This window comes from Papio anubis, chromosome 15 (assembly GCF_008728515.1).
Source record: "Papio anubis isolate 15944 chromosome 15, Panubis1.0, whole genome shotgun sequence".
Taxonomy (NCBI): Eukaryota; Metazoa; Chordata; class Mammalia; order Primates; family Cercopithecidae; genus Papio; species Papio anubis.
In genome coordinates, this window is record NC_044990.1 from 20,333,570 (window position 1) to 20,358,417 (window position 24,848).

Below are 24,848 nucleotides of genomic sequence, written 5' to 3' on the forward strand. Positions count from 1 at the left end.
CTTAGAAGTTGCATACTGATATGGTTTGGTTGTGTCCACCCAAATCTCATCTTTAATTGTAGCTCCCATAGGACCGGTGAGAGACAAATGAATCATGGGGGCAGTTAACCTCCATGCTGTTCTCATGATAGTGAGTTCTCATAAGATCTGATGCTTTATAAAGGGCTTTTCCTCTCCTTCAGTCCGCACTTTTCTCTCCTGCCACCATGTGAAGAAGGACGTGTTTGCTTCCCCTTCCACCGTGATTGTAAGTTTCCTGAGGCCTCCACAGCCTTGTGGAACTGTGAGTCAGTAAAACCTCTTTCCTTTATAAATTACCCAGTCTCAGGTATTTCTTCATAGCAGTGGGAGAACGAACTAATACATATACTGAAGTATTTAAGAGTACTGACTGCAATTTACTTCCAAATGGTTCAGGAAAAAAAAAAACGAAAGAAAAAAGCACATGCAAACAAATGTAGCAATATATTAATAATGGGTGATTGTAGGTGAGGGGATTATGAAATTACTATTTTTCAACTTTGTTTTTACATTTGAGAATTTTCAAAATAAAATGTTCTAAGCAAAAACAAAAAGATTCAATAAAAGTATAAGATTTAATAAACAGGAGGAGAAATTCTGTTCTGGATGTAAAGAACAATGTCAGCAATACCTAGGCTCCCTGACTCACAGGAAACATACATACATACATACATACATATATTCATTAAAGTTTAAAAATAAGTCTCTTGCCTAAGATAGTATCCCCACTATCTTGGATGGTGCCCTCTTCCACAGGGTCTCATTGAGTGTTAAAAAAGTTTCCTAGTCATTCCCTCACTGCCAACAAAGGTGTCTTCCTCCAGCATAAGTCTGGTCACCTTCATAGCCCACCTATTTAATATTGTCTGATAAGCCACTTTTTCCACATCATAAAATCCAGGAAACTTCATTCATCATACAAAACATTTCACGATAGCATTCTAACTTCTCCCACTACCACACACACTTGCTTTAGGGATACAACTTATTCTCATTCTCCAAAGATACTAGGCCCTTTTGTGATTAAACACATTTGCCTGTGCTTTGACTTCTTGCCTGGAAGGCATTTCTATCACTCCAGACATGACCGCCATGCCCTTTGTGAAACTGTAGTATCCCCTCAGATCTGTTTGTGTTCTCTCTTGTGCCTTCTAGCTTTCTCTTCCAACAGCAACTGCTGTAGGTCTTTCTAAGAGACATCCTTGGGCTCTTGAAGCCACCCTTGCACACATGCTGGGAGAGCAGTTAGTATCTGGGAATTTGTGTCCCCTGAGACAATCATGACACAGAGACTGGTGGGAGCTAGAGCAGTGTGAAAGCCCTAGCTCCCCTAACTCAGGTAAGGACAGCTCTGAGGCCTAACTCACACTGCAGCACACCTTTTACTTGACCAGGCTAAAGCCTTCCTTCCCTCTGTAGGACTACACTGAGATTGCATGTCTAGCTCCCACTCCAAAGCTGAAAGCTCTTTAGGGGCTCAGAACATGTCCTTGGTCTCTGTACAGTTTACTGCACTGCACAACAAATTAATCTCAGGTTTTACAATATTTATAGAAGAGTATGACAAAAGCAAACTGAAGTCATTAATCCCTAATGATTAACTTTCAAAATTTTTAACATATTTGGGTATGCCAGTCGTTAATTTATTTTACTTACCAAGATTTGAACTGCAGCTGCTAAACTGTCTAAAGGAAAATCTGGAAGTCCAAGAGTAGAAGATTCTTGGGAACACAGAGTTGTAGCAAAGGACAAGAGCTGAGAAACTCTAGGGGAAAAATGATATTAAATTGTAATAGTTTTAAAACATAAAATGTGTAAGTCTGTTAAATATAAAACACAGGGGCCAATTTAATTAATCTAAAAAGATGAGCCCTAATATTAATTCTTAAGGGACAATGGCTCCGCATCATAATATCCTACTTAAAACTCAGAAGCTGATTAGATGCAAATATATTCCTAAATTTATCACAATATTTGAGGTTTCTCACCACCTGGTCCAAATCTACCCTGACAGCCTCATCTCTCACATTTCGTAACCCCAAACCTAAACTCTAGCCTTTCAAGAGTTTTTTCATGGCCCTAAGAACAAGGCATAAACTCTCACATTCCATGCTTAAAAAAAATAAAAACTTATTCTGTTTGAATTCCTTGATTCCATTCTCTATCTGCCAAAAACTTGCTCATTATTTAGGACCCATTTCAAACGCCAATGCTTTTGTGAAGCCCTTATAGAATCTCAACTAATACCCCCAATATTTTGAAATTATGGCACTTACTATACCATGTTAACCAAAGCTATTCACATATCTTTCAACTCTATTAGATCTTGAGTTTCTCGCCAAAGATATCTTATTAATTTTATCACCAAACATTCTAATACTGAAAAATTCTTGTAAGAATTCCAGTTGTTGAATGAATCAATTAATCAATCAATGAACAGACAAAACAAATTCAATATTCAGTGTCCAGATATTTATAAAAATATACTTACTTCTCAGCAGAAACATTGGCTCCAATTGAATATAACAACTTAAGTTGGTCCTAAAGTAATATAGAAACATATTAATTAAAAAGAAATGTAATGGATTAAGTGCAAATGTTTTATAGACACAATCAACCTTTTAATTAAGCAGACACTAAATATTTAATAGCAAAAAATCATTTATTGATACATTTCATTTTCTAAAAGAAAAGCCAGCCTTTTAAAAAATCCTTCAAATAATGCCGTAATAATTTTTCTTCCTAGTTTCCAGAGATTTTCTTTACTCTTTATTCTCGTATCTTTCCATGACCTACTGAGGAAGACATTTAAAAATGCAGTAACATTTTTATAGCATTGAATTTCTTGTTATAAATAGAAAAACTGTTTAAAAAATAAATTATCCTTGGTCATACTTACCTTGAAGGGTAAATAATAAATATCCCTGGCTTGAAATCGAGAACGAAGAGGGGGATCTAATGGATTCCCAGAATACCTTGGCACTGGCAAGCCCAAGGCGATCACTCGGAAATTTTCACTAACTCGGACAATGTTCCAAGAATCCAATTCTTTTTTGGTATGATCCTATAAAAGTAAGAGATCCAGAAGCTATAGCATAAATGGTACAGATCATAACTATAAGAGCTGCCAAGTCCAGGGACTTAGGACTTGACTGTTGAGAAAACTGTATAGGAGAACACTCTCAAAACCAAACTGTCAAGGAAGGCAGCAAAGTGAAATCAGGTTCAGATGCCAGGGCAGTCTCACAACATGAAGACTGGGGTATTTGAAAGGGAAAGCAGTTAACACACCAAGGAATAAAGGAGACTTGGGTCAGATTTCCAAGCCTTAGTCAGTAACACAGAGGAAAAGAGTAGGCGGTAAGGAAAATACATGACTAGAGGTTGTAACAAAGGTAGTCCCCGATGGGCAGGTCACCAGCAGAGCTGTGATTGATTACCAGTGGACCTTAAATAGATAATTATGTTTATGGGTATTCCTAGCAAGGCATATTATCCGTAATAACATGTTTTGGAAACTTACTCTGTGGTAAGCACATTCCATGGATTTTTCTCATTTAACTTTCACCAGAATCCAATATAGACAATCTCCTTTTTACATGAATGAATGAACTAAAGTTCAAAGGAGTTATATAACTTGTCCCATGGTCCTGCAACTAGTATATAGTGGAGCTTAGAGAACAGAAACAGTACGGGTTTTGGAGTCACAAATCCTGGCTCAACTGCTTGATGTATACTTTTACTAAATGTTAGCACGTGCATGTCATTATACCTTTGAAACCTTAGCCTAGTCTTCTCAGTAGGAAAAATACCACCTACATTATTGTGACTGCTAGGAAAACTAAATGTGAAAATGTATGTGCAAACAAGTGGCCCATAGCAGGCACCTGTTACATCTCATTTCCTTCCTTCTCTGCCTAACTCTATCAATGGCTCCTCACATTCTTCAGCAGCAGGATCTACGGTATTGACTAAGTTTGTACAAATGCACATTTGTACATTCTGAGAGAAACGTCCACATCTTTCAGCAACTCTTCACTGCCCAAATGACAATATAGAAACTCTTAAGAAGGCACTCAAGGCCTTTCCTGGCAGAAGCTCTCATTCTCTCAGTCTCAGCAACCAGTGCACGCCCGTCCCCTTGACCCTCCTTCCATGACCCTGTGCTCCAATCTGTCTCCCATCTGCAGCTCTCCAAACACATGAGGCTGCTTCACCAACATGACTCCATCTTCTTGGAACAACACCCTTTTCACTTTGCACAGCATAAACACAAGGGTCAGTCAAAGCTCAACACAAAAAACATCTTCATAAAACTCAGATCCCCTTCCCTCATCAGAACCATTTTTGTACCCTTTTACTTTATCTTAGGCAAGCTTCTGTCGTTATTTATTTGTGCATTTGCTTCTATACATGACTGTCTCATGCTAGCTCCACACTCCTGACAGGACTTATTACCTCTAGTGTATAACAGGACAAATGTCTGTTGACTGACTGCATGAATTAATTTTAAAAATAATAAATAATTATTTCAATCATATTTTGGTATGAATCAAAATCAGCAATCATACATCTAATTAATGCACTGACACTATGTTATAGACACTAGAAAGTGAGAGTCTAGATCTAGCCCTGTCTGAGAAACCAAAAGTAGAAACTTCAGAGAGCTGACTAAATATTTCTCTTTTTCATTTACCCAAAAATGTTAAATAAAATATAAAGTTCATACAAACTGAACTTTGTATCTCTTTCCATAATAACAGAATTCTACTATAATCACCTTTATGAAACTAGTAACATTTTTGAGATATTAAATTTAGAATATCAAAGCTACCTAGAAATAAATGGGGCTTACGTTATGGTGTTAGAATCTTTTTAGCATAAAAGTTGTCGTAAGATGATAGTGCTTTGTGAAGGGATCTTGCCTATATGCTGTGAGGTTCTTATGAGACAGATTCTATGAACACAGAAATCACATTTACCGATAAAAAATTATGTGTTTATACTGATATTTACTTTGGGAGAAAAATGTAGTAGACCCTTCTCACTTAATAATAAGCATTCTTTGCGTACTAAACCCCCCCTTTTTTTTTTTTGACAGAGTCTTGCTCCCTCACCCAGGCTGGGGTGCAGTTGTATGATCTTGGCTTACCACAACCTCAGCCTCCAGGGTTCAAGCGATTCTCCTGCCTCAGCCTCCTAAGTAGCTGGGATTACAGGTGCATGCCACCACACCCAGCTAATTTTTGTATTTTTAGCAGAGACGAGGTTTTACCATGTTGACCAGGCTGATCTTGAACTCCTGACCTCAGGTGATTTGCCCACCTTAGCCTCCCAAAGTGCTAGGGTTACAGGCATGAGCCACCGCACCCAGTCACTAAACCTCTTTTGACTCACATATCATGAATTTCTATTCAAAGTAATATGTTCAATAACTTTGCACAGAATCTACTATAAGAATAAAGAATATATCAAACTTTTTGTTGTGAAGTAACTCCTATACTTTAAAAAAAAATTCCATATTCTGAGTATTTTTTTTCCAAATTATTTACTAAAAATGGTGAACACTAATATAATCTCTAGTAGCAAGTAGTTATTTTGTAATTAGAAAGCATCTAAAGAGAAAACGTTCTGCATAACAGCCTTTTAAAAAATAAATTAAAAAGCTTTCATTTTGGTAAATTAACAATATGAATAAATGAATTTAACTTTTTCTACTTGATTAAATCCTTGATTATCTCCTTCTGATTATATCAGAATGACATGCTCCATGAATAGATCCAGAGGAAAATGACTGTACTTCACAAGAAAGCATCATCTAGAAACTCCCACAAATAATAAAGAAACAGACTGCTTCTGGCCCTGCCAGCCACGCAGCATCAGTGCAATCAAACCCTCTGGCATTGACATTCATTATTTAGGGCCTGGTGTGTTCTGGGCTCATATTAGCACCCTGGGAGCAAGATCAAGAAGTATGAGACACAGATCCTGCTCCTGATCAATTTGCAACCAACCTGGGGTAGTAAGGTTGCACATATGTATAGAACAGGTATGAGAGAGACTCTAGGTCCTAGAATGTACAGGCAGAGCAGTCAGTCATAGAAGGCTAGGTTAACCACACAGAGATCCAGCGTGGTACCGCTTGAGCTGGATGAACAAGGGCTAAATGTCTTCTTGTCATTTGTGACATTACAAGAACCCATCTCCCAAGTCTTTGAAGAGTCTCCACATTCCCCAGTTGTTGTACTCTTTATATGTATGTTTATCACAGCATTTAATCATTCCATGGTACTTATTCATTCATTCAACAAATAGTTATTGAGCAACTACCATGTGCCAGGCATTGATCTAGGAACTTGAGATAATACCAGTTACAAAAATTCCTGCCCTTGTGAAACTTATATTCTAGTAGAGGGAAGCAGACAACAAAGGGTGCTGTACTGCATTGTAAAAACTTTGAATTTTACTCTGAGTGGAACAAGAAGCCATCAAGGTTAGAGCATAGGAATGCCCCCAAATGGATGCATTGTTAAGGCGATCACTGACTGCTGTGTTGAGAAGTGTCAGGAAGGAAGGACGGAAGCAGGGAGTACAGTTAGGAGGCTCCTACAGCAACCCCAGCATGTGATGCTGGTGGCTTGGGTCATCAGAATAGGATATCCTTTAAATATTTTATTCATTTCTGTCAATACCTACTGGACCTTGAGCTTCCTGAAGCTAAGAACTGGACTTTCTTTAGCTTTGTATCTGGTGACTAGCACTATCTAGAAGTCATTAGCCTTTTAATAAATAGTTGTTAAGAGAAAGAAAGAAGGGGGGAAAAACGAGATGGGAAAAGAGGAAGAAAGAGAAGAAGAAAAAATAGGAAAAAAAATAAAAAAGGAAAAGAGAATAGTTATTAGACTAACCAGAAAAAAAAGACAGTAAAAATCTGGGAGGTCTTTTGACAAGGTCTACAAACAGAAGAGCATTGTAAAACTGTAAACTCATGACTTCAGCAATTTACCCAAGATAAGGGTCATCCGAACATCTGTCCTGATTCCAATAGGGCCATGTCCTATACAATAAAATGGCACTGCCCACAGCTTGACAGAAAAGACAAAACAGTGGGATTTTCTTCTCTTACTTGGAGAAGTTTGTCGTAACGCTCAGCAGACATCAGGAAGCGTCCATCTTCAAGCTGCATCTCTCTGTTTTCCAGCAAGTTGTTCAAAACAGGCAAAACATTCCTCTCTGCCTTTTCCAAACCTTCCAAAATGAGGGTTCTGCCTTCTGTGGCTGCACGAACTGCACACTATTTCCAAGAAACATAAAAACAAAATGAGAATACTGAAGTTGCAGAGCTTGGCCTAACATTACTTGTAAAGCAAATTTAAATTGCAGTTCTTGTTATAGGGACCAGAAATCAATAAAGCTGAGTTCCAGATCTTGTTTTGCTTTTTCTGCCTCTATGATCTTAGGAAAGTGATTTTACCTCTTTGGGCCTGTTTATTCATTTTTAAAATAAAGATATTGAAAAAGAGGATCTCTGAAGTTCCTTTTAGCCTTAACATTTTAGATTATATACCCAATGAAATAAAAAACTAACAGCTATCTATGAACAAAGAACATAATTAAACAAGGGCACAGATTCCACAACTGGAAAAGAAAAATGAAGATAGTTATCTGTCCTACCTATCCCACAAGCTTCTTGTGAGGATCAAAAAGCTAGGTGAGAAGGCTTGGAGACTGTAACATTTGTAAACATAAGTCATCATCAAAATAGAGGTTTAGTGTGATGCTCAATGCTGACAACATTACACGCTTAGAAACAGAAAAAGAGTCAGATTTTACATTGGCCAATAGCAGACTGACTTAGGTCTTCCAATAAATTTTAAGAAAATCAGTAATGGAGAAAAGTAGGAAATAAAGTAAACTGTAATTTAAAAATTACTATAGATATGAAAAAAATATTTTCCTTAAACTATAGGTCCTTAATAACATAGAAAACTACTTTTCGTCAAAATCCTTCATGTTCTGCTAAAAAAGGAAAACCTCAGTCATGTTTCTTCTGCACATTCAACCACAGAGGATTAATGGTGCTAAATTTATATTGTTATTCCCCTCCTTAAAAATCGCCTTAATTAGTCTCCATGGCACTGCATTGTCCTAGGAAAACTGTTTTGTCTTCTCTGCCTGTCCATTAAATGTGGGTGATGCCCAGAATTACATCCTTAACACACAGCTCTCCTTACCCTATTAGGACCTCCCTGAAAATCTTACTCAATCACATAGTTCCAACTACCACCTTTATGCTAATGACCCCCCAGAATCTTAGGGTTCTGACACTCCCCTAAGTTTCAGAACCATGTAGTCTCATTAGTACCTCATATGGGGTCCCTCAGACACCATAAGCACCTCAGGTCCCTTGTACAGCACTGAAAATATCCATTGGCTCCAAACCTGCTTCTCTTCTTTACTTTCTATCTGAGGTGTGAGCACCACTGACCCATGCCAGAGCCCTCGATGTTTCTTGAACTTATCCCTTTCTACCCCTTCCCTAGTTCAGGCTCTCCTTACCTCTCAGATTGCCTCCCAATAGTCCAAGCTCCTTAATTTGGCATATTAGCCTATCACAATGCGGCATCTACCTATCTCTCCAACACCATCTCCTGACATTAGTTGCCTCACATGTGTTATTTCTGTGACAATAAACTGGCTATCTCCTTCTACACATGTACACACCATACTGCTTTACCGGACAAATCTCTGTGTCTTTACTTATACTGACTCCTCACTTAAAATTTAATTTTCCCTATAGTAATTATCCAAAAAAAGATCTAAATGTTTGATGAGGGGAAAACATATCTCTATTTTTTTAAGACTTAATATCCAAATAAATTTCTGGAGTAGCAATGTACTGATTTTCCAAGTGTAGAAAAGAGGCATTGCTTAATCAAGCTTGCATACTATCCTATTTTAATAAACTGTTGAATTTTGCACTGTATAGTAGAGCTTAGTTTATTTCAAGTATCTATATAATGTTGTAAAATGATAAACTTCATGGAAGCTATATTAGACTCAAGAGAATCATCCATTTCAAGAATAAGATCAATTCATGAATAATCCTTCAAATATATCACTACTGCAATATTTTAATTCTCTTCTACCAGAGTAGCCATCTTGTTCTAGAAGATTTAAAAAAAAAAAAAAAAAGCATAGGTAGAAGTGACTTAGTAGTTCCTAAAGAACAACAACAAAAAAAGTCTCATTTTTGCTAGCTGTATAAAGGACAAAGCCATAGAAATAGTTTCTGGGATATTAAAAGTCAAAATATTGGCCAGGCTCGGTGGCTCACACCTGTAATCTCAGCATTTTGGAAGGCTGAGGAGGGTGGATCACAAGGTCAGGAGTTCAAGACCAGCCTGGCCAACATGGTGAAACCTCGTCTCTACTAAGATTACAAAAATTAGCTGGCTGTGGTGGCAGGCACCTGTAATCCTAGCTACGTGGGAGGCTGAGGCAGGAGAATCACTGGAACCCAGGAGACAGAGGTTGCAATGAGCCAAGATCAACCCCCTTCACTCCAGCCTGGGCGACAAAGCAAGAATACAAACTACTTCTTACAAAAATTCATGTTTCAGTTAAGGTTTCCATTAAGCTTTTGTTCACAATAATATATTTACTTCAAGAAAGCATAGCTCAGAACAAAAAAGAAATTGTTATCATAACCTAAGGTAATATTATTTTTAAAAATCTAAAACTTTTAGCAATCTTACTTATAAGACAGACTAAATACTGTATTTGACTTTTTAAAAACTCCATAGGGATGAAAACACACATTCTTTGAGGTAAAACTAGAAATATACAGTTCAAAATGTAATGGTTCACCACCTATGGGCCACAAAAAGCAAAGTCTTGACAACACAGGACAACAACAAACACCGCAGTTCCACTTTCATTCACCTCAGGTATACTGTGGTCTGCTGTCAACTGAAACTCTTCAAAGGAATTCAAAATAAGCTATGTAGACAGATCAAAAACAGAAGCCAAATACACAAGGTTTTCTTTCCATTTACTCCAATGGCAATACTATTACCACAAAGTTGAAAAAGTAGGGATAGATGGAAAAAAGATAACACCATTTGATGATCTCTTGAAAATCTGGTCAATGCTGCAACTTTTCTCCACAATCAGATGCATACAGATGTAGGTATAGAGCACAGACCTCAATTAAGAATGATAGAAATAGAAAATCATCAATTTCACAAACACCATAGTAATAACTGTTGTAGTCAAGAATCCAAAATGGATGACAAATTAGTGGGTAAGTGTATGATGAGAAACAGGACATTTGTATATACTCAAAGTATCTCCTTACAAAATATTTTAAAATGACAAAGTGAAAAATAATACAACACTGTAGAAACCTAGCAGATACCACCTTAATTAACCAAGTGATCAAAGTCGATGTGACCAGTAATGAGCTATATCAATCTCACATACCAGACTTCTAATATGATACCCTGAGATGGGCACAACATCACTTTTATATTAATCTTGCTAAAAATGCATCATTTCAATCAAATCATAAGGAAACATCAGACAAACCTAAACTGAGCAACATTTTGCAAAATAATTGGCCATGAGGAGGAAAAAGGAGATGCCTGTTGCAGGGACTTGGTTGGGGACAGTGTGGGAGATAGCAGTCTTTTTTTTTTTTTTAATGATTAAAAAACTTGAGCATGTTTAAATGATGATGAAGAGGAGCTAGTAGAGGAGTACAAAAAAGAGAAAGTATAATTATTGAAGTAAAACTAAAAGAGTTGCTACTAGATGTTGAAGATAGTTTGGTCTATTTACTGAGCGGGAACATGGTAGGGCCTACAAGTTTATAACTGATATATATCAGGCGCTTCCAAGTATACTATTTAATTTAACCCTATGACAGTCCTCTGAGGTACACAATATTTTACCCAATTTACTGGAAGAGAGGTTATATAATTTGAAAATTGCATGGCTAAAATTTTAGCCTGTCCTTAAATTGAGAGAAGACGAGTAGATGAAGAACTAAAAAAAGTCAGTAAATAATCACAACTAGAGGTTATTAGTAATCTCAGAGAGTCTAGTTTTACTAGGCATAGGAATTTGCTGTATTATCTATGTAGAGAAACAAAACAAAACACACACAAAACATTTCTACACACACAAAATACTCAGTTCAACATAGAGCATACATGGTCATACAGCAGTGCAATCGACCTCAAAGTCTTCTAGAGATAACTACAATCACATTTCCCCAAATCAACATTGTTTTTCAAATCCTCATCAACTCAGTGAAACCTCTAGAACCAAGTAGAAATGAAACTAACCACCTACCTAAAAATATCTGAAAAGAGAGGTAGTTAACAGAAAAGGTTCATTAGCCTTTTAAATCAACCTAACCCACTAATTGTGCTGTTATCCTCATGTGACTTAATTAAGAATTGTGAAACTTCCTGTTTGCTAAATTGTTTTCAAGATATAACAAACCTCAGTTTAAGCCTCTCTATTCATTTGTTTTACCTGCAAATTTACTTTTTTTTTTTTTAAGTTTTTCTTACAAAAACGTTTACGAAAGCTCTTTCTTTCTTTCTCCTAAAAAATCTTAATGTAACAAAAACCAATTAGGCAAAGATCCAGTTTCTGAGAGTGGCTTCTAAATGTCTCTAACTTTCCCTTGATAATCCATTAGACAAACTGCCAGGAAAATTCTGTAAAAGACGAGCAATTAGGGGTGAGTTTAATTTAGGAATAGAAAGAACCATGACTAGATAGACAAATCAATAAAACAGAATTTAAGAAGGTATGCTAGTCTCTCTAGAAATGTACTGTATGAACAAGAAACTCCTGTAACTAAAAGAGGTCAGAGAGATTTGAAATAACCCTCTTGCACTGTCGGGAAAAAAATTTTTTTGCTATTACTACATGTATTACCTTTTCCATATAAGGAAACTAGCTAATAAAAATGATTAAACATTTTAAAATATAAGAAAAGTACACTTCAATTTAGTAGAAATTAGGAATTTGGAAAAGAAATTCAAATGAATTTAAACATTTAATGATAAAAGTAAAATCATGTAATTACCGAAAAAACATATAAGTGACTTTTTGAAAATAATCCTGAATTGAGGAAAATCTTTCCAATAACTCAAAGGCAGATACCATTAAGAAAAAGATTAATAGATATGACTACATTCAAATTTGTCCATACAGCAAAAAATATCTCAAACTAAAAGACTGAAAACTTGGAAGATATGTTTGTAATGTATACAATAAAGACCACATAAATATCTTTAGTATAAATTGAATTTTTATAGATTATTTTAAAAATTAATACCCTTCTAAAATGCAAATTAGCACCACAAAAATATATATTCAACTTCACTGGTTATTAGAGAGCTAAAGGTAAAACGTGATATTTTTAGACTTTCAAATTGGCAAGGGTTAAAAAAGAATGATAATATCCAGTGTCAGTAAGGTTAAGATGAAACCAGAACTCTCATTCGTGGTTGGTCGGAGTACAAAAATCAGCTTATGGAGAGTAATTTCGAAAGATATATAAAAATGTAAATGGCTATGTTATTAATCCAGAAATTCTACTTCAATAAATTTATCTAAAGGAAATGATAAGATTAGTGTACAATGATGTGTATTATCCAGTGATCAAAACACTGTTTTACAATTACAAATGAACCAAAAAACCTCAAATGCCAATCTGTGGAGGAATGGCAAAAAAATTGTGGCAATTTAATATGATGGACTTCTACACAGATATTAAAAAGAATGATATAGCTCCATCTTTAACTGCGAAAAGGTCCACAATATGTTTTTTACTCAAAAAGCTGTAACTCCCTTTCCAGGACTAAGGGAATAAGGAAAGAGAATAAGAGGACTATCCCATTTCTTGCCCGATTTCTGAAACCCAAATAAAATATGAGTCTGCTGTTAAGAGCACTATTGTAAAAAGTACTTAATTTATAAGCCTATGGGATGAGTTGAGGAAGACAATGAAAATATCCTAGAGATGGGACATTTTCTCCTCCCATTAGCTCTACTACAATCTAGATTAATCTGTGATGAGACATAAGCAGAGGCTACCACAAATTCACATTGTTCAACTTCAGCTCAACCTTCATTACTATTCAAACATTATTTCCTTCATTTCTTGTAAGTTATTGCCAAGCCAGGCCTCCAATTTCTTTCTTCACCTCTTTCAAATGACCCTGCCCAGTACTTTACTATGACTAAAGTCACATGAATTGAGATTTTACGACTCTCCTCCACTTCATTTCATAGTCCCTCTGTGTCTGCATCTTTCTACTGTACTATGACTTCTATCTTTGACAAAGTATCACTCCTCCCACACCTCCAGGACTAGCCCTTTCTACTTTGAGCTTAGCAGCATCCCCTCCCACATCCTCCAAAACTTTCTTCCATCAACTATATCACTTCCTACTTGTATTTCCAAATCACTTCTCTTCCGCAAACATCTCCATACTTTCAGAAAAGCTACAGTGCCAATACCTCTTACTAGTCTTTCTTTATCCTTTCCTTATCTTGAAGCCTCTTTAAAAAAAAAAAAATGCACATACTCACTGCCTCTAATAAACTTCCACTGTTCTTATTTTACCGAAACTACTCACTTGAAAGTACCAATAATTCAACTGCCCAAAATTATGGCTTTTTCTTGATCTTCATGTTCTTCTTTTCTTTGAGTCTCTTCCCTTGATCTTCTCATGTACTTTATCTTCAATTAACATTATCATGCTGATTCTCTCCCATCCTTCCTTAGCCCTTCCTGCCTCCTATTCTCTAAAATGTAAGCACTTCTCAAGGTGCTGTCCTTAACCTTTTCCCATCCTCTCTTCTCACTTGTTATTTCATTGGCAAAGATCTAACCTATTCTCACAAATCCTCATTCTTTCATTGAGTACCCACTATATGGCAAGGGCTGTTATATGCTATGTTAATTACAACAACAGCAAAACTTTTTTATTTTCTTTATTTCATTATTGTTGAGGAACATACTGTGTGGACTAACATGTCTCTGAGCTCCATAGGCATCTCTAATGCCTCTTTAATCTATTCATATAGACGTTCAAACTCAACATGCTTAATGAAATCAAACTCAGCAACTTCTTCTCTAAACCAAATCCTCTTCCTGATGTCTACTTCAACTGAAGTTTCATTCATTCTCCCTTCAACCTAGGGTTTATTACGGGGTGTGTGTGTGTGTGTGTGCGCGTGTGTGTGTGTGTGTGTTTGAGACAGAGTCTGGCTGTGTCCCCCAGATGGGAGCGCAGTGGCATGATCTCGGCTCACTGTATCCTCCACCTCGGAGGTTCAAGCAATTCTCCTGCCTCAGCGTCCCAAGTAGCTGGGATTATAGGCATGAGCCATCATACCTGGCTACTTTTTGTATTTTTAGTAGAGATGGGGTTGCACCATGTTGGCCAGGCTGGTTTTGAACTCCTGACCTCATGTGATCAGCCCACCTCAGCCTCCCAAAGAGTTTATTTTTTCTGGTTCCTCACACAGTATGTGTGACCTCTAAATATGTTACGCATCCATCATCTCACCAACTTTCCATTTCCACTGCAACCACCACCACTGAGAGCCTTCATTAACTCCCTGCTTTTCTACCTAAAGAGCTAATTGAGCCAGGCACCATTACTCAATATTTTTAGTCTTCAGTTGTCCTCAAGATAATGATATTTTACTGGCAGGAAAACATAGACTGAATTAAGCCATTTGTAAAGTCTCTTTGAGCAATAAGTTTCATGATTGTTTGACTTACCTCAACTTTATTAAGAATATTTTTTAAATCAAAATGAAAAATGTGATTTTGAGAGCAAAGTCACCACCAGAACATATCCTCCCCTGGAGCCCAACAGCCCCTGCATCTCCACATCCCTGGGGCTTTGCCAACATCCAACCACATCCACTCAAGAAGTCTGTAGCATCATAACACCAGATGTACCCACCAGTATAGCCATGACCTCAGCACCTGAGCCCACACAGAGCCTTGTACCCTGGGAAACAGGCAATCTAGCACAGCAAGGAGGCTGCCCCAGGACAAACAGAGCTAATGCACGTGCTTCCCAGAGCCTAAGAGCCACCCACCTCAGACCTGCTGCCACCACCAGTAACTCCACTAGCTCCAGCAGTGGGAAGAAATTCTTCCAAACTCATTCTATGAGGCCAGCATTTGATACCAAAATTGGACAAAAGCACACAAATAAAGAAAACAACAGCCCAGTATTCCGGATAAACAAAGGTGCAAAAATCCCGAACAAAATACTAGCAAACCAAATCCAACAGTACACCAAAAATATAACACACCACGATCAGGTGGGGTTTATCCCAGAGAGGCAAGGATGATTCAAAATCACAAATCAATAAATCTGATACATTACATCAACAGAATAAAGGACAAAAACCACATGGCCATCTCAATAGATGCAGAAAAGCATTTGATAAAGCACAAATAAGAAAGGCAAAAATAGACAAATGCAGCTATATCAAACGAAAAGGCTTCTGTACAGAAAAGGAAACAAATCAACGGAGTGAAGAGAAAACCTGTAGAATGGGAGAAACTATTTTCAAATGAGCCATTCAACAACAAATAGATAAAGCGACAAATACTGAGAATATACAAGGAGCTCAAACAACTCAATGGCAAAAAAAAAAAAAAAAAAAAAAAAAAAGATAAGATTTAAAAATGAGCAAAGGATCTGAACAGACATTTCTCAAAAGAAGACATACAAATGGCCAGTAAGTAAATGCTCAACGTCACTAATCACCAGAGAAATGCAATGAAAACCACAATGAGACCTTTCTCACCCCAGTTAGAATGGCTATTGTGAAAAAGACAAAAAGTAACAGATGTCGATGAGGATGTGGAGAAAAGAGAAGTTTTACACACTGTTGATGGAATATAAATTAGTACAGCCATTATAAAAAACAATATGGAGGTTCTTCAAAAGTTTAAAAGTGGAGCTATCATATGATCCTGCAATCTATGGACTGAATACATGTATTAAAGTATCACTCTATATCCCGTGAAAATGGACTATTGTCAACTAAAAAGAAAAATTAATAAATGAAAAAATGAAAAATCTTCCCAATCTTTTTTCTTATTAATTCAATATAAATTATTTATTAATTTTACACACTATCTAAATGGCAACAAGAATGGATGTTTTACAGTGCAACTGAATCCAAAGGCAAGAATATTATAAGGGGACTGCAAATGGGTAAGGATAGTATAATTTTTAGAAAACAAATTAATAGACAAAAATGAATTGCCCAAGATTTTAAAATCTTCTCCCTATATGCCCTTTGGTTACATAGTTGTAGACCCAGAACATATGAAAATTAAACTTTAAAAATATAAGAATACTAGCCAAAAGGAGGAAATCTTGAGAAGATGCTCTTTGGTAACAAAATTTGAAACACTCAATTTTCAGAACTAATACTAGTTACTATTTCAGTATCACTTTGCTTCCTGATTCTTCCTTAAAACAGCCTGTAAAATCATTAAAATACTTAATCAGTACTATCAAAATGTACTATCAAACTTTATAAATATGACTACATTTGTAAAGAATAAAGTTTAAAAATAAGCAGCTTCAGCTTATTTGTTCTATTCATAGAACAAATGGCAAGTCCATTAAGTAATATAGCAACAACGTACTGCGCCATTCCATATATCTCAGACTCAACTGGAGAGAAAAAAGTAAATGTTACAAGTTTTCTGCCCAATAGAGGCTCAAGCATCTTAACCTCCTTACATCAATACCCACTTTGCCTCATTTGCATAGCATGTAAGTGTAGGGGTACAACCTCAAAGTATTCTTGTTCTCTCATACCTATGTTTCATCTCCCCCATGGATTCTTAGCTCTACAAAGGATGAGAACCCTGTATTTTATGGCATACTGGTACAAAATTGGCTCACAGCAGGCTATTAGCATTTATGGAATAAACATGCAACCACTCAGTTAAAAGATGCTGTTATATAAGGTTAGGAAGAATTTTTGTAGGAAGCATGATAGTTATCTATGCCTACACTTGTTATGAAAACAGAATAGAACAAGTTTAACTATCAGCATGAGAGATTTAGGCTAGATAGCTGGAAGATTTTTCTATACAGGTTGTAACATAAAATAATTGTAGTATAATTTGTTTTGAAATCTTTTTTAAAAAGAAGCAATACACGTATTTTTTTAAATGTGGAATGACTAGTTGTAATCATTCCTCAAAGTAGAAACTAGACCAACTACAAGGAGCTCTTCTTGTCCTTCAAGCTACAGAACTTCCAGAGACCTAATTTTCTCAAATAGAATTCAGAAAAAAATGCAGCAAGATCCTTCTGGCCCAGCCATCTCACATCACAGCTTTAACCACTCAACACATGGACATGAAAGATTTCAAGATAAAAGTAGGTGTGTGACCTAAAATCAAAAAGTATCGAAGTCCCTGTTCTAGATTTGCTTCTGATTTAAGACCTTAGGCAAACAATTAATCTGGATATCTGTGTCCTCATTTACTAAATAAGAATATCCTCAAGGGGTACTATACAGTGTACCAGTTTAAGAGTCAAAGCAGTGCTGAAAAAAAAAAATTTTAAAGTCACTGAACCTAATAAAACATAAAATATTATTAATGTAGACATTAAATAAAAATAGAGTCCATAAAGCTTCAAATTTACTCAAAATAGCTACAGTGTAAAAGTACTAAGGAAGCTAAAGAAAAATTTTTTAAATTACATTTCAAGTTCTTCATTTTAACATATCAGAATAGAATCGGATTGATTTGTGGTTGCTCTACCATTTACTTATAATGGGTGACTTAGATTACTCACTGAGCCTCCATTTCTGTCTAAAACTAGGCTCATTTTGGTGCTTATCTCGCAGACTGTGTTGCAGATTAAATCAGATAACTTTGGGCACACAATAAACCTTCAAAAACAATTAGTTGCTGTTACTGTTATGAATACGATCATTATGGTCACTGTCATCATGATCATCATCACTTTTTTTTTTTTTTTTTACAGAGTCTCACTTTGTTACCCAGGCTAGATTGCAATGACTCAATCATAGCTCATTGTAACTTTGGACTCCCCGCCTCAAGTGATCCACCCACCTGACGTCCTCAAGTGTTAGAATTACAGGCATGAGCCACTGCACTCAGCTCGTCATCACTTTTGTAGGGAAGTAGCATAATATGGTAAAAGAACCTGAGCTTTGTAATTGGACAGAGTCTAGTTCAAATTTTACCTCTGCTATTTATCAGTTGTACAACCATCACCTTCTAAGCCCCTGTTACTTAATCTGTAAGATGGAAGAGTCACCTTCCTCCTAAGGATGTTCTGAGAATTAAATGCAATAATACGAAGCACCTAGCACAACGTAGGTCTCCCAATAAAAGTTTCCTTTTCATCTCTCTTTTTTTCTTCCAAAGCCAATTACATGCATCTGTCAAACAGTTAACATTATATAAGCAGGCTGGCTGCAGTGGCTGACGCCTGTAATCCCAGCACATCGGGAGGCCGAGGTAGGCAGATCACCTGAGGTCAGTTTGAAACCAGCCTGGCCAACATGGCAAAAGTACGTGAAAAAGTACAAAAATTACCCAAACGTGGTGGTGCGCACCTGTAGTCCCAGCTACTTGGGAGGCTGAGATATGAGAATTGCTTGTACCTGGGAGGCAGAGGTTGCAGTGAGCCGAGATCATGCCACTGCACTCCAGCCTGGGTGACAGAACAAGACTCCATCTCAAAAAAAAAAACGTAGAAAAGAGTTGTTCTGGGTACGACAGCAACATAACAAGGAGCAAAGACTTGAGTTCTAACACAGAGGCCACAGTAAACAGAGAGATCTTCCCCGATTGTCCAAGTGCAAATTAGTATGTATTTCTAAATAATGATGTGGTTATTTGTACTAGTGAAAAGTGAGAAAGAACCTGAATGGCCAATAATATAAAAAGGTAGAAAAAATAGGAGTGTTAAATAAATAACAGCATACCTATCCGATGAAATATTGTACGGACACTAAAAATCATATCTCTGAGGAATATCTAATGTTATAAGGAGACGCTCCTGATAAAAATGTCAGGTTTTAAAAAAACACTATAAACTTTATATACATGGTATACCATTTTTGTAAAAATTATACATTATATATTATAAACAGATATGTACGTAGACAGAAAGAAATACAGAAAATATTCATACTGCCGGTCTTGAAGAGGAATACAGCAAGTAATTTTTCAATTCTTTCCTATGCTTTTTAGCATTTACTCTATTATGCTATCCTTCTTCACTGTTTGGTTTCCCCAACTAAAACATAAGCTCTATAACAACAGAGATCTTTGGGGTTTTTTTGTTCACTGCATCTGGACAGTGCCTTGCACATATCAATCATTCAAGACATATTTGTTAATAAATACAAACACATATATGCATTTATATCTATCAAATGAGCATTTATGACTTGCATAATCAGAAAAAATAAACTTTACTTTGAAAACAATACAATTCCCTATTACATATGATTATTAACCTAATTCTGGCCTTCAAAGGTAGGAGTTCAGTTTAACCTCTTGCTTTATCATCAATCATCCTTGTCCTGTGTGAGAATTAGTGAAGAGCTCAATGGCCATGACCAACAACTCAGGATTTGGGAGTTTCCAGCTGATACGTCAATTCGTAACAACTTGGATATCAGTCATAGGTGCATACAATGTGAACGATACTGAAAATCTCAAACTTTCTCCCAATACCCACCAGAGAGCCACAGGTATTTTTTCACCTATATTGGGTCACCTAGGTTACAGGGCTCACCTAACAGTGAATAAAAATACTGTCCGTCCCTTCAGCCCAAACATCAAATTCAATGGTTAAGAATATTAAATAAATAAAAAGGAATTTTTAAACAAAATAAATGTAAAGGCCTTTCAGTATAACAAATATATGTCTAGCTGGTAGTCAACTGGCAAGTTCATCTATCTAGAATTCAAATGGAAATTATCCATCGTGACGACTCAAAATTGATGTCAAAAAGGCAAATATCCATAGAAAAGTCACCTGGTGTTTTTACGAATAAATTAAGACCAGAGCCTATTTATTCTTAGTTTAGTTAAAATTGTAATAAGGTTGATTACCCAAAGACGAAATCTACCATCAATACATATGTCACTTATGTTCCAGACAGTTTTTAGGTGCCTGAGATGAGCAAGATAGCTATATTCTAGCAGGGGAGGAGAGAAAACAAACATGGGAGCAGGGAAACAGTTAAGTTCAGAGAGTGCTAAGTGCTCTGGAGATTATATCATGTACGATGACAGCCTGGTGCAGCATGGTATATTTGGAAAAGGGGTAGGCATGGCCAGTGGCTACTTTAGCTAAGAAATTTATAAACTGAATTACAAGGAGGCAAGAATATAAAGTAAAAAGAGAAATTCACACCAAGCAGAGGAAACACCAAGTACAAAAGAAGGCAACTGCAGCTGCAGCCTGTAAGGCAAGGAGTAAAAGGAAAGGTGGTAGACAAACATTCAATCCTACAGAATGACATAGGTCATATTACAGGGTTTGGGTCTTATGCTGGGTGTAATAGGACATTACTGCATGGCTTTAAGCAGCAAGGAACTGATAGGCTCTGATTATGAACAGCACAGTAAGGAACACTAACTGCAAGAAAATAAGATAAAATAAAAATACGAAAATCAGATAAAACCTCAAAAAGTCATCTGAAGCAATTTAAAGAAAGGACTAACATTCCTGCACCTCAATCACAGGCCCCAAAGCTATCAGTGGGATTAGAGCACAGTAAATAACTGATGCTCATCAGAATGAGTAGGATTCACCAACAAAACCTAAGAGTACAAAATGCTGCCATGATAAGACACTTAAAATATTTTATAAACTTTATAAACTGTAAAATATATATCATCTAAAAATACTCTTTTTAGAATGGCCAAAGGACTGTATAATTTCTGAAAGTTTCATCTAAATAATTTACTATAATGGTCCAACAAATAAATCTTTAGATAATCAAATTTAGTTTCCTAAAACAATTCAATTTCTAACAAGCTAAAGTGTTAAGCTCTCCTTAAAATAATAAACACATTTAAAGATCCATGTTCTCTTCCTTACTATTTGCCAGTTATAAAATTCATTTTAAAAATATATTTTTAAATCCATTACCAAACAAAGCCAGTTCTTTCACCATCATTTAAATATATTCCTACCTCCTTACCTCTACTTAGGCCATTGTTTCAACTTCTAATCCCTTTACCCAGCTCCTCACTATTCCAACTCAAATCCCATCCCTCACTCTTATCTTCTCTGAGTATGGAAAATGAGGCAAATTTTTTAAAACCTTGTCAGTTGTGGGTGGTGTGGGGTTTACAGCACTCTTATGTGTAACTACCACGGGAGCAGAAATGTAAGCAATCAAAAGTTGTACGCTTTAAAAAAATCCTGAATTTTAAATTTTATTATCTGTATTAACTGCAGTATTCCAGATTTACTGTTTAGTAGCCTAAATCTTCACATAAGTTTTAAATGTATTAAAAATTTAGGGATTACGAGACCATATATTTTAGAAAATGAACCCAATATGAAATTTAAAAAATTAAACACCCTTAATCTAATAATTCTATCTACTATTTCAAACTGCTTACAAAGAAATTCAGTGGAAATGATCCTGTGAATTAATATCTACCCTTTCTAAAAGATAACCAACTGGAAAAAGAAATTAGGACTTTCCTGTTACCTTTCTTACCACATGAAAAATGCAGATTGTTCATTCTAAAAATAAATATAAGCTTTTGAATATATTTTTATAATATGGATATTATGTGAATCACTAGGTTTGGAATAAATACCATTAAATGGAGAGTCAAAGTCAATATGATAGAAATATAAATCCAAATTCATATTTCAAAAGGCACTTAGTGCTTGCTTCGACAGCACATATACTAAAATTGGAATGATACAAAGAAGATTAGCATGACCCCTGCTCAAGAATGACATGCAAATTCATAAAGCATTCCATTTTTTTTAAGGGACTTCTTCACAAAGAAAACACAGCAGGGGTCTTAAAAATGTTTAAAATGATGAATACAAGAACCTCTTGGCTACAAGAGAGAATTTTCCATTACAAAACTGGAACGTTAGATACAAAATTATTAGTAATGGTTGTTACCTATTACCATTTACGGGTAATGTACATGAGCACAAACAGCTTTTTTTAAATTAGAATTTAAAATTCCCATTTCCTCACTCTTTCCACCTTTTCTTTTTTTTTTTTAATACGTATTTTATTATTATTATACTTTTAAGTTCTAGGGTACATGTGCACAGTGTGCAGGTTTGTTACATATGTATACATGTGCCATGTTGGTGTGCTGCACACATTAACTCTTCATTTACATTAGGTATATCTCCTAATGCTATCCCTCCCCGCTCCCCCCACCCCACGACAGGCCCCAGTGTGTGATGTTCCCCACCCTGTGCCCAAGTGTTCTCATTGTTCAATTCCCACCTATGAGTGAGAACATGCAGTGTTTGGTTTTCTATCCTTGCAACAGTTTGCTCAGAATGATGGTTTCTAGCTTCATCCATGTCCCTACAAAGGACATGAACTCTTCCTTTTTTATGAAGGCATAGTATTCCATGGTGTATATGTGCCACACTTTCTCAATCCAGTCTATCATTGATGGACATTTGGGTTGGTTCCAAGTCTTTGCTATTGTGAATAGTGCTGCAATAAACATACATGTGCATGTGTCTTTATAGCAGCATGATTTATAATCCTTTGGGTATATGCCCAGTAATGGGATGGCTGGGTCAAAAGGTATTTCTAGTTCTAGATCCTTGAAGAATCACCACACTGTCTTCCACAATGGTTGAACTAGTTCACAGTCCCACCAACACTGTAAAAGCGTTCCTATTTCTCCACATCCTCTCCAGCACCTGTTGTTTCCTGACTTTTTAATGATCACCATTCTAACTGCTGTGAGATGGTATCTCATTGTGGTTTTAATTTACATTTCTCTGATGGCCAGTGATGATGAGCATTTTTTCGTGTGTCTGTTGGCTGCATAAATGTCTTCTTTTGAGAAGTGTGTGTTCATATCCTTTGCCCACTTTTTGATGGGGTTGTTTGATTTTTTTCTTGTAAATTTGTTTAAGTTCTTTGTAGATTCTGGATATTAGCCCTTTGTCAGATGGGTAGATTGTAAAAATTTTTCCCCATTCTGTAGGTTAACTGTTCACTCTGATGGTAGTTTCTTTTGCTGTGCAGACGCTCTTTAGTTTAATTAGATCCAATTTATCAATTTTGGCTTCTGTTGCCATTGCTTTTGGTGTTTTAGTCATGAAGTCCTTGCCCATGCCTATGTCCTGAATGGTATTGCCTAGGTTTTCTTCTAGGGTTTTCATGGTTTTAGGTCTAACATTTAAGTCTTTAATCCATCTTGAATTAATTTTTGTATAAGGTGTAAGGAAGGGATCCAGTTTCAGCTTTCTACATATGGCTAGCCAGTTTTCCCAGCAACATTTATTAAATAGGGAATCCTTTCTCCATTTCTTGTTTTTGTCAGATTTGTCAAAAATCAGATGGTTGTAGATGTCTGGTATTATTTCCGAGGGCTCTAGTTGCACAAACAGTTCTTTAAAAATTCCCCGATAAAATTATACTATAGAATTATATCTGATAATTCTAGTCTTTGTTTTAAAATTTGACTATAATTTAAAATTTTTACTTTACATTTTAATATAAGAACTTTGAATCTAAAAGACAAACACAAAAACAGCTATCTATACTACTGTGCAATAAAGAAACTAAATCATCTTCCCTCCCCAACCTTTTAATCTGGAACCATTCCTTGCCTGTTTTGACTTTTAGGACATTGAACATTTTTCAGGAGTCCAGGTCGTTGTCTTACAGAATATCACACATTCTAGATGAGTCTGATTGTTATTGTTAAACATTTTTAGTAAGAGTACTACATTGGTAATGCTGTAGTACTCTTAGTAAACCTGTTGTAGCACTCTTACCCTGCAGAGGTAAACCCTCATTGAATCACATCAGCATTCACATCATGTAAGTTCCTCCCACTATTGATAATTCTGTTGTATGAGTTGGTTAATGGAGCAAATGCCAGATCTCATCATTGTAAAGGTACATTATTTTTTCCCATTTGTAATCAGAAGTAATCTATGAAGCGAACCTTTGGCACTATGTAAACAAAATGGGTTCCTTTAAAATTTGTTTATGTGCTTTGTCTGAGAAGGATTACTTCTTAATCATGGGAAATCTGAACTTCTCAGACATTCCCACTAGACGATGCTAAATTTTTTCAAAGGCCATCATTTAAGGTAGTGTCTGCCAAATCTCTCCATTTTAAGTGCATTTTTTTCTTTTGTAATTAATAAGCAACACATGAGGCCATGTGAATATCCTGTTCCTCAAAAACTTTCCACTCAGTGTTTTTTTACAATTACAGTCTTTTCATTATAACGTAATTGTGTGCCCATGCTAAAGCTTCCAATTTAAAGAACTACAAAAGTCTCTTCCTTATCCTACTCCAGACTCCAACTCACAATTTTGTAACATACTTTATGTACACTCTGTTAACCACTCCTTGTGTATCCTTCTGGAAGTTTTCAATGTATAAACAAACATATATGTATTTCTTGTCTTCTTACCACAAATGGGATCAAAGTACATATATTGTCTTATAACTTTATTTTTTTCACTTAATATATACTGCACGTCTTTCCTATCAGTAGGTA

The 24,848-nt window shown here is 36.0% G+C and overlaps 1 protein-coding gene and 1 non-coding gene across 3 annotated transcripts in view; one reads left to right on the forward strand and one right to left on the reverse strand.

The window, feature by feature from the left end:
* The window catches only part of VWA8 (von Willebrand factor A domain containing 8), a 379,623-nt gene that overhangs the window by 312,067 nt on the left and 42,708 nt on the right, over positions 1 to 24,848 (reverse strand). For both annotated transcript variants that reach the window (XM_003913811.3, XM_021929568.2), the window contains 4 exons: positions 7,148 to 7,315; positions 2,921 to 3,085; positions 2,513 to 2,562; positions 1,678 to 1,786 (listed from right to left, as the gene is read on the reverse strand). In XM_003913811.3, coding sequence (XP_003913860.2) covers positions 1,678 to 1,786; positions 2,513 to 2,562; positions 2,921 to 3,085; positions 7,148 to 7,315 — 492 coding nt within the window. The remainder of the gene's footprint in view (positions 1 to 1,677; positions 1,787 to 2,512; positions 2,563 to 2,920; positions 3,086 to 7,147; positions 7,316 to 24,848) is intronic.
* On the forward strand, positions 22,004 to 22,110 carry LOC116270648. The gene has a single exon (XR_004178796.1). It is a non-coding gene; the product is annotated as a U6 spliceosomal RNA (small nuclear RNA).